Here is a 9,987-nt window from a genome sequence, read left to right as displayed (position 1 = left end):
CTGACTTGTCATCATTTTTTTCAAAACATGCTGATGTCAGTGGGGTTGAGAGTCAACAATCATGTTTATCATGTGACATGTCATGCTAAGGGAAATATGATGTACTTAGCTACTACTGTACATGTGTTATACATGGCTATGTAGGTAAAATAGATAAATCAATTATAGAAATTACCATACATAATCATTTCTGTACAAAATGCATGGAGAAATATCATAATGGGTTAGGACTATGTTAAATTAATACAAAGAGAGAGAAAGAGAGAAACAAGGAGAATAATTTTGACTAACAGACTATCCTTCCAAATAAATATAATTTATGTTATCAAGGGAATGTCTTTCACACCTTTAGGACTAGATGTTCATGGCAGTAATTTTTGCAATGCATTGTTTATGCCAACAGATATGAATCCATGAAATGGATTTTTCTTTTCCATACTAAAAGGATGCATTTTGTTGGTCATTTATTAAGTCTCTGATGCTTTTTCTAGCTTTTGGTGGACACCAAGCCATGTATGAATCCATACATCATGCCAGATGAAGATCTTCAGGTAGAATTAATGAACCGAGGTTTGGACACTGGAGGTTCACGAGAGCAACAGATCGAAAGACTTGCATCCATTAGCCACAGTAAGTCATATTAGGTGTTGTTTCATTTCTTTTTTATCCCATCACCATTTGTGGATTAGTTTGTAGCACACCAATATAATGTCACACCTCAACACCTTTTGTTTTGATTGAATCATTTGTAAAGATCACCGTGTAGGAGGGCTTGTTCTAAACTTACCCGAAAGTTTAGTCTGGTTACGGGTTTTATAAAACCTGCATTATTTGCTCTGAACTGTATACCAGACTAAAGTACATGTTACTAACCAAGATTGTAATTCTGAAGTCATGTAAATTTCTATTCTTCAAAGGGAGAAATGAAGGATATACGCAGTTAATTCAGTGATCCATACTGTTTCTTTATCTTTGCCAAAAACCACACAAACCCCAACAATGTCATTTATAGAAACTATCTTTAGCAATTCACTGAAGTGGTCAAGTACATTGTCATTGGAGTCAGTCTTTAGTGCATAGGGGAAATGAGGTCTCTTGTCTTTGTTTAAATAAATATTACCATCTTGAAGTTTTCATTGTAGAAATTTGTGTAAGTTGCTTCTTTGATCAGTTATTAAAACCTACAAACCTAGCCATCATCTGTTTGCCTTAGTGCAGTAGGTTACACCCTTTATTTATTGAGTTAATCTCTTTATGTTGTTCTTGAATTAAGCCTGTAACTTTTGTCTCAGTAAATTTATTTGGTCATCAGTGGGATTGATTATGTTTTATTTAAAATTTCATTCATTGGTAAATATATATTCAATATCCATATTTAAAGCCTGATCAAAGCTTCTAATTGGCATTCACAGGATGAGTAAGTATTATCATAGTTATATGTGTAGTTCCTATATTATCATTTAAGTAGCTCTGGAATGTATGGACCTGTGATAAATGGTACCTTATTAAATTGCAATTTATATACTAATACATGTAACATTTCCTCTTCAAATATAAATGTGAATGTTTTATGATGGCTGTATATCTTTATTGCTTTATAACATTTTGTAAAAATTGAATGCAATATTTTTTAAAAGATATGAATAAAAACAATTCATATGCATGTAATTGTGGGCATAAATATAATCAAATGAAGTTAACCTATGGACAGGATAAATAAATATTACCATAGTTAATTTTGCTATTCATATGCTAATACATGTACACTGAATCTTAAAGTGCAAATGCAAATGTTTTATGACAAATTTAAATATTTATTGCTGTATAAAATTATTTTGAAATGAAATGAATGCAATATGCTAACAAGAACTGTGAATAAAGAACAAAATAAATGTACAGTAATTGTTGGTATTTTTCCATCTTAAGCCATGTTGAATCTTGACTTTGAAAACTAATCATCTTGCCCAAACCTGTTATGAATGACCACATGTCTTGTTAGACTGTTTTGTTGGCAGAAGGGATGGTCTCTTGAGACAGGTTTTACTGTAATGTCAAGGTAGGTGGGGTCTGTAACTGTAGACTGCATTCAGTTCATGTGTCAGATGAGCTAATAAACAAAAAGCTACTAAAATGTATAGAAATAACATGGTAGTTGAGGCTTGTATTTGCAGACCATATTATGGACTCAACTGAGAATGATCCAAAGTTTGTTGACTGCATGTACACTGTATGTGGGATATGGGTGGGGGTGAGGTGAGTGAATAGTAAACAGAACCTGAAACATCAAGTAAGAATGTCAGTTTATGTAAATTAAATATATATTTGTTTCACTTCATGGGGTGGCCTTAGTGGTTACAGCATCCACTTTGGATGCAGGAGGTCAAAGGCTCAGACCACAGTTGAGTCATACCAAAGACTTATCAGAATGGTAATAGCAGCTGCCTTGCTTGATGCTCAGCATTATGAGGTTAGAGTTAGGACTGGTCAGCCTGGTGTCAGGATAATGTGACTAGTTGGGACATGATGCTACATGTCTGTGGCATTATGTCCCAGTGCAAGACATCACTATAAACTGCAAACTTTATAGCAATATGACTGGAAAATTGTTAAAGCTATGTTAAAACCCTAAATCAAACACACACCCATTACACCTGATGGTATTTGTGTATTTAATTTTGTAAACACCTTTCAACCAAGATTGTCATACATTTGTTAAAACCAATTTATTTACAGTAGTTTAATTTTTGACACAGTATCGAAGCCAGTATAACTGCAGATACAGAAATGTATTATAATAAATGGCATGATAACAATTACAATTTAAATTTAAAGAGAAATTTGAAAAAATTAGTGAAAATGGGGCCTGGATAGACTTCAGATTTAAATAAATGCAACCATATTCATATAGTTTGACATGATGGTCCATATGAAATACACTCCCCAGTGAACTTGGGGATCTACCAGTAGGCCTGATATGCCCTGTTGCATGTTGTCAGAGGTGACTAATGGAGGTAAAAGTTGTGGTTGAGTGGTTAACATGCTGGACTCAAAATCCTACCATCAGGTGGTAAGGCTCTTGACTCCCCCAGTTATCTTTATTGTCACTAAATAACCTTCTTTTGTAGATGTACCATTAAGTAACCAATCAAACAAACCAATTAATCTCAATATTTATCACTGGGCACCAATTTTTTGCATTTTATCACAAAATGTTAACACCCATTAAACAATGACCTATCTGTGGAAACAATTGGATCCCTTCCTCAGTCCACAGATTTAAGTACCAATCAAAATACAATACACTGTTTTGCCAAATGAACAAAAATTGATACCCACAAAAATAAATAAATCTGTTAGAATCAGATTATGAAGACTAAATGTAATCATAATTTAATGTTCAGTGCTGGATTATATACCTTTTCCGAACATGCAGCAACAAACATTTTTTTATTATGTAGTGCAGTGTGGACTGATAGCACATCCAACTTTAGTATCAGTTTGTTCACTACACACAACTAACATTCAGACACCAGTACATGTAGATGAGATCACTAACAATACTGGCATGTTATTCTATACTTGTAGATAGTTATTACAGATGATTCCTGTTTTATTAAGTTTACTAATAGCTGCATGTTTAAAATCTTCAGGTTGTCCCTTGATTTCCCTGTCCATGCCTGAGACAGACTTGATGTACTGTAGTCTAGATGAACAATGTCTAGGTTTGGAGTGCTGTATCACCATCAATGTCCTTGACTTGCTGCAGATGACAGTACGTGCCTTTGTTCGTTATGATCCTTGTGCCAGTCAAATTCATATGGGCTTCAGTGACTGGGAGAAGACATTTGATGTGTTAGAAGAAGGTATATTCCTATTATATGATACAAATGATTGCAACACTCATGAGTCTAGACTAACGGATGATTTAGCAAGAAAGAGACTCCATAGAATGAAAAGAAATGATGTTATCCTCAAATATATCAAAGTTGACCTCTTTACCCTTTTCCGTTTGCCACAGAATAGTTTTGCATTTTGAGTTCTATATCAACTCCCATGTCTTGTTTTTGTTGCAAGTTTGAAAAAAGGTATTTTAATGCTTTTTGATAATTTGTTTTTACCATTTAATGATTTTGTGTGCATTTGCATTTCAATCTACAAGATTTCCACTGAAAACTCACATGTGAAGCTAGCAGAAGTGAGTGAAATTCCATACATTTGTAGCCTAGCAACAACTATATTATTACTCTGTCAAAGTTTATAGAAAGTTAAACAAGTTTATTTCATATTTTATTCTGTAAATGTGGGATAAGAGCAATTAAACCTCAAGATCTATCAGTCATTTCCATTTAAAACCTATTTTCAAACTTAGACTTTTGTGAAAAACAAGTCATAAAACAATTATTTAAGATTAATTTGCAGAAAGTTCATTGATATTTCTTTTGTTTTTAATATTATTTTGCTCCAGTTTACTTAAACAGAAGTTTATTGTGACTGCTTTGCACTTTTTAAATTTTACCCTATCTACACTCATTTGTCCCAATTTTCCCTCCACTTTGCCATAATGTGATAGGGTACAGAAGTTACTTGTCAAAATTTGAATCTGAGATGGACCTTGGTAAGAGTTGTTTTTGCAGACTCATTTTTAGAGAGATAATACAAGATGATTCACTGTATAAATGATATAGTAAGTAATTTCAAATATCAACATGACCAAATATCTTTGCAGTAGTCAGCTGCCACATTTATTTATTTATCTTACCAACATTTTCTCTTGATGAGTCCATTTTCGTCTGTGAAGGGAAACATGTGCTTATATCTTGTAGAGGTGTTTCTTTGTTTTTTCAGCTGTAATTGATACAGAAATTCTCTTGAAAAGGGAAGAGTTTCAGGTACTTGGAACATGAAAAAAAAAAAAGATTGAAAAATTTAGCAAATAACTTCTGAAAGTTACCAACCAATTGTTGTGTAAATGATTTATATAACCTGAAGAAAACTTCATTAGTTTCAGAATAATGTCAGTTATATGGACAGATAATAATTTCTGATTTTAATGATTGAATAATGACTACACTTTGCTACAACCTTTTTTTCCTTTTGTTTATGACTAGGTTTCGAAGACACCATCATAACTGGAAGCCAGTTAAATTTCCTTGGTGGCTTACAGTTATTGATAAAGTAAGTAACATGAAAGTTAAAATGTTTCAGTCTTTCAGATTTAAAAAAATCTTCACCATTTTATGATATCTGTGAATGTTTTTTTTAAATATTAACTGTTTTATTGATCTGTTTAAGATACACCTAATAGTGAGAGGAGCAATTATAATTTTTGGCCCAAAATAAAATTGGAATGTCTTGAGGGATTGAGGTAAAATTGATTATAATTTGATATGTCCATCATAATTTCTTGTCTAGCCTTTGAGAGAATAAAATGCAGTACATAGTGATTTTGATTTCATTGTTTGGCAGCAGCTTTTTCTTAAAGTCTTGTTCAAGCTAATATTAAAGTTTTTGTGCAGGTCCATAGCACCAAAAACAGCAAGACATAGCATTCAGCTGACTGCCTGTCGACAAGATCAGTAGCATATAAGAATATGGCTAGTCTGCTTGACATAGTCATATATATTTTATGTAAGTGATTGCAATTTATTTATTGCTTTTATAGGTGTATTTTTGAAAGTTAATGTAAAGACAGTAAGGTCTTTTGTACTGATAGTGCACAAAATATGAAGATATTTGTTTAGATACTTGGGAAATACTTTAGGCTGAGCCATTTAATTGAAATCAAATCCTTAGTCATCCATAAGTAAAAGTTTGAAACACTTCATATTTAGTTTCACCGTAACAGGATGACATTTGCCCTATGACCATTTTACATTAAAATTATTATACATGTAGATATCAGATTCGGAAAACTGAAGCTGAAGTGGTTGCAACAGTCGGTGCGGGAGTTTGCAAGGATAGCAATACTAAAGATTGTCCAGTATTCTTCAACCTTCTGGAGGATGCTGTATTGCCAATCCCAGTGTGCAATCCAGATGGTTCTGTTACTTGGCCAAAAGGTTGGTCACATTTCTAATATTGTTATTGTTTTCCTAATTACAATAAACAATGTCAGTATGAAGAGGGTCAGTATTTAACAAAAGGCATGAATATATTTTAGTATAAACCATGAAGAATGATAAGTTGGGAAACAGTGTATTTAAAATTTCCTTCGGTGTTTAGGTCCTTTGAGTAGTCCAACATTGGAAGTCTTGGTATATAAAACCTGAAATTGTCTATTGCTGAAAGCTAATCCAAATGAACTAATTAAATTTTGTGTTGACAATGGAAAATAACCATGAGTAAGGCAATGATACAAGTTTACAAGTTATCACTTGTTTTTGTTACATTGGTTACAACAAGTTTAGTACACTGAACAAGATACAAGTTACACCTTACTAAATATTGATGTATCTTATGGAAAAATATTGACTGCCATATTGAGATCTCTACTGGGTTGGTAGGTTTATCATTGTGACTGAAAGAAGAAATGGTTTTTGCATAATAACTTTTAGTTCTAGATCATGAACCTCAATTTCAAGCTTGTATCAGTCTTGCACTTTACATATGGAAGAGGTCTACTGAGTTTGGATGAAAGGTTTAAGGCAACAGAGCTCCCACTTATGCATATTGTTGTGCAAATTACAGAGATGAGGCACAATATGCTTTCAATGTGTGTATTATTGATGAAGATAAACATGTAGGCAATAAGTGTTTTCAGCATGTAAATACATGTATCAGTATTTATAGGTTACTGCATTTGTATGGGAAAATATGAACGAGTTTTTTTTATGGAATACTGCACGACCTTGGGAGTGCAGTATATCCTTCCGACAAAATGAGTTTATATTTTCCCATACAAATGCAGTAACCTTTTTATTATATGCTCATTTTTTTTATTCTACCTAAGGCTTAATTATATATACAAAATACACTACAGGAAACAATGTAAATGAATGTATGCCATATTCCAAACTAAATATGCAAGTGCATATTTATCATTACACAAGAACTTTATTACTGTGCACATAACTCTGCCCAGATAAATTTGAACTTAGTCGCACACTTGACATAACTTTCGAAAAAAAAATGGTGTGTCTAGTTAAAATTGAAATTTGGAGTCATATTGTGAATGAATGTGCATTGCAACAACTTTTCCATTTGATCTGTAATGAATAGATTTTGGTATTTTTCTCGATTCTAGGAAATTTCATGATTATGGACTGGATTTGTATGTGACAACTCCACATGAAATACATGGGATTGAAGAAGCTAGGGAGAAGTGTGTTGACATCTGCAAATGTGTTTCTGTTTCTGTCATTGAATGTTTGAAATCATAATGTGGGAAAAATATGAAGTCTTTCAATTGCAATTATCAAAAAGATGCTATGGAATTTAATGCTTATTTCATTTTGAGTGCAGTAAGGAGGATGTAATTGCACTTATCATTGAAATTACAGTACAATTTCGAAATGTGTAATCAAGATTGAGAACCTATGGCATGGCTCATGTAATTCGGATTTGCAGAATTAAGAAAGTACATTTTTGTTGCCATTCTTATCATCAGCTAAAGAAGAGTATATAACTTGTCACTTGTATGTTATTTGTAAGGACCTTATCTTGCGTATCTTATATAATGTAGCTAGCCAAAATCCGAAACATCGTATCAATGCGGAATGTGCCATTGCAGCTGGTATGTGGCAGTCCATGAAACATCTGTTTTAGTTCATTCAGAAACAAATTTAAACAACCACAATGTAAAGCACCTCTTATGCGAGTGTACATGATTTGTTTGCAAATCAAAAGTGCTGGCATCTGCAACCATTGTTTATTTACAATTAAAAGTTTTTTCTTTATGCATGTGAATGCTATGTGTATTTGTGTGCGGGTTCAATATCGGGCAATACTGCATGATTCTGACAATGTAAAATTAAGGGGGAAAAAGTGAGTATACAGTAAGAAGTAATATCACAAACAATCCTAAGGATGTTTTACTCAATTATTCAGATATTTTCAAGAAGGCAATTATTCAACTGATTCCTCTTATATGGTAAAAGATGTAAAACAAATGAAAAAATGGTAAGGCTACAAAACAAAGTAGCACCTGCTATAGTAGAGAGTACAGCTAACCAAACTATTAGATCTAATAAATTTCCACTGACTTGCAAACTGCCAAGATAACAACATTGCATAAAGCTGGAACAAAAGATTATGTCAATAACTTTAGGCTTATCTCTGCCCTTCCTTGTCTTTTTCAGATTACTTGAAAAACATAGTTATAACTAAGTCTTAAAATGTGTAACAGAAACAAGTGAAATGAACAAGTTTAGTACAATTGAACAAACAATTTTTTTAAGGTAAAAAGTGAAAAATTAAGAGGAACTTACAGTATTGTGAAATAAATCCAAAATAATCAGAAACATCCTATCACAAGTCTAAAAGTATGGAACAAATTAAATTGATAAACTCTTTACTCTGTGGCAAATGTTATTTAAATTATAATTTAATTGGTTAAATGTAATTTAAGTAAGACAGTGCATCCTTCTCTGGCTCCCTGCTGGGCCCCTCTTTGTCTACTATGGTTCTCTGCCCAGACATGATGTCATTGCAGCCAATATATGTTAATAAGCTAGTAACTAAATTTAGATATGTTGTCATGTTGAACCAATCAGATGACTGAGTTGAAGCATGTGATCAAACATTGTCATTTAGGCATCATTCATCTAAGAATGACATTTTCCGTCAAGGTGTGGATATCATATTAATGATATGACGTATGTTGTCCTGGTTTGTCCTTTCCATGTGAAGAGGAAATTCCATCATATTCAGATATTAGCTGGAACTTGCCTTTGTGATTTACTGTTTCTCATGGACAATGCTCGCGCCTTAAGTAGAATTATTATCCTTATCACTACCATTGAGGCTGTTTTGCTCCGGTTAGGTTATGATTCACATCACTATAATGTACATACCTGCCACATTGTGGCAGATACCAGTGCTGCTGTGGCTGGAATTCAATACCATCTGATCCAACCTTGGGTCAATGGTCCTTTAACGTATGTATCTTGTAGATATATTCAGGTGGTGCCTCACTTTTCAGTGCACACTTGTGTCGATCAATGCCCTATTCCACTTCTTTACTTAGAGATACCATCATACAAATTGGAACACTTCAGAGACGTTGTATAGCTGTTCATGCCAGTCATTCATTTCCACATTCTTTGCTACATTGTCATTTCAGCTGTATCTTCTATTAGTGGGCATGTGAATTCCTAACTGGTTATCAAATACATATATCTAATATTGCTACCTTTAGGCACATCTGGATTATTATGCAGTTTGAAATCTAGTTCATGCATTTTCGACGTTATTGCATTATCAATCATTATTATCTTTATCCTTACATTTCCTTAAATTGGGGGCCTTCGTTAGAGTTACACTGTTCCATAGTCACAGAGCTTCCTTCACTTCCTTTGGGCCATTGCCAAATTTCATGAATTCACAACTTTGCTTTTGACCCCCAATTTGTGTCAGTACTTAAATGTACTCAACCATTATGCCCATATACTTAATACCTGCTTCCTATGGTGTATGTATGGAATATTGGCTGATGTTTGTTATCATAGCAATCCTCAGGATCAGACTTATCAAGTTTTGGTTATCAGTATCTCTATCTACCTCATATCATCCCCTTGCAGCTCCACATACAGGTGTCAGACTCTCTTCACAACCCTACAGACTCCCCCAAGTCTCTCTTCCTGAGGTATTCCTATAGAAACAATTCAGAGCTCGGCTGGTGCAGTGTGCTGTGACAGGATTTGCCCCCATTATGCCAAAGATTATTTATATTTACAATAAAGTTTATATTGAACCTATGTAATGTGTGTTATTTAGATTGATAGTTTAAGTTACCCAAATCAAAATAAATGTAGATATTATTATTATGTT

The 9,987-nt window shown here is 33.3% G+C and overlaps 1 protein-coding gene across 1 annotated transcript in view; it reads left to right on the top strand.

Moving 5' to 3' along the window:
* Positions 1-530: 530 nt before the first annotated feature.
* Positions 531-9,987, top strand: part of LOC149805050 (uncharacterized) — an 85,114-nt gene continuing 75,657 nt past the window's right edge. Inside the window, exons 1-4 of the mRNA XM_089933457.1 lie at positions 531-630; positions 3,651-3,863; positions 5,109-5,175; positions 5,896-6,059. Of these exons, the coding sequence (XP_089789583.1) occupies positions 531-630; positions 3,651-3,863; positions 5,109-5,175; positions 5,896-6,059 (544 nt within the window). The remainder of the gene's footprint in view (positions 631-3,650; positions 3,864-5,108; positions 5,176-5,895; positions 6,060-9,987) is intronic.

The sequence above is a fragment of the Sinohyriopsis cumingii genome, chromosome 2 (assembly GCF_028554795.1).
Source record: "Sinohyriopsis cumingii isolate HCF-2022 chromosome 2, ASM2855479v2, whole genome shotgun sequence".
Lineage (NCBI taxonomy): Eukaryota > Metazoa > Mollusca > Bivalvia > Unionida > Unionidae > Sinohyriopsis > Sinohyriopsis cumingii.
This window is presented reverse-complemented; position numbering and strand designations above follow the sequence as displayed.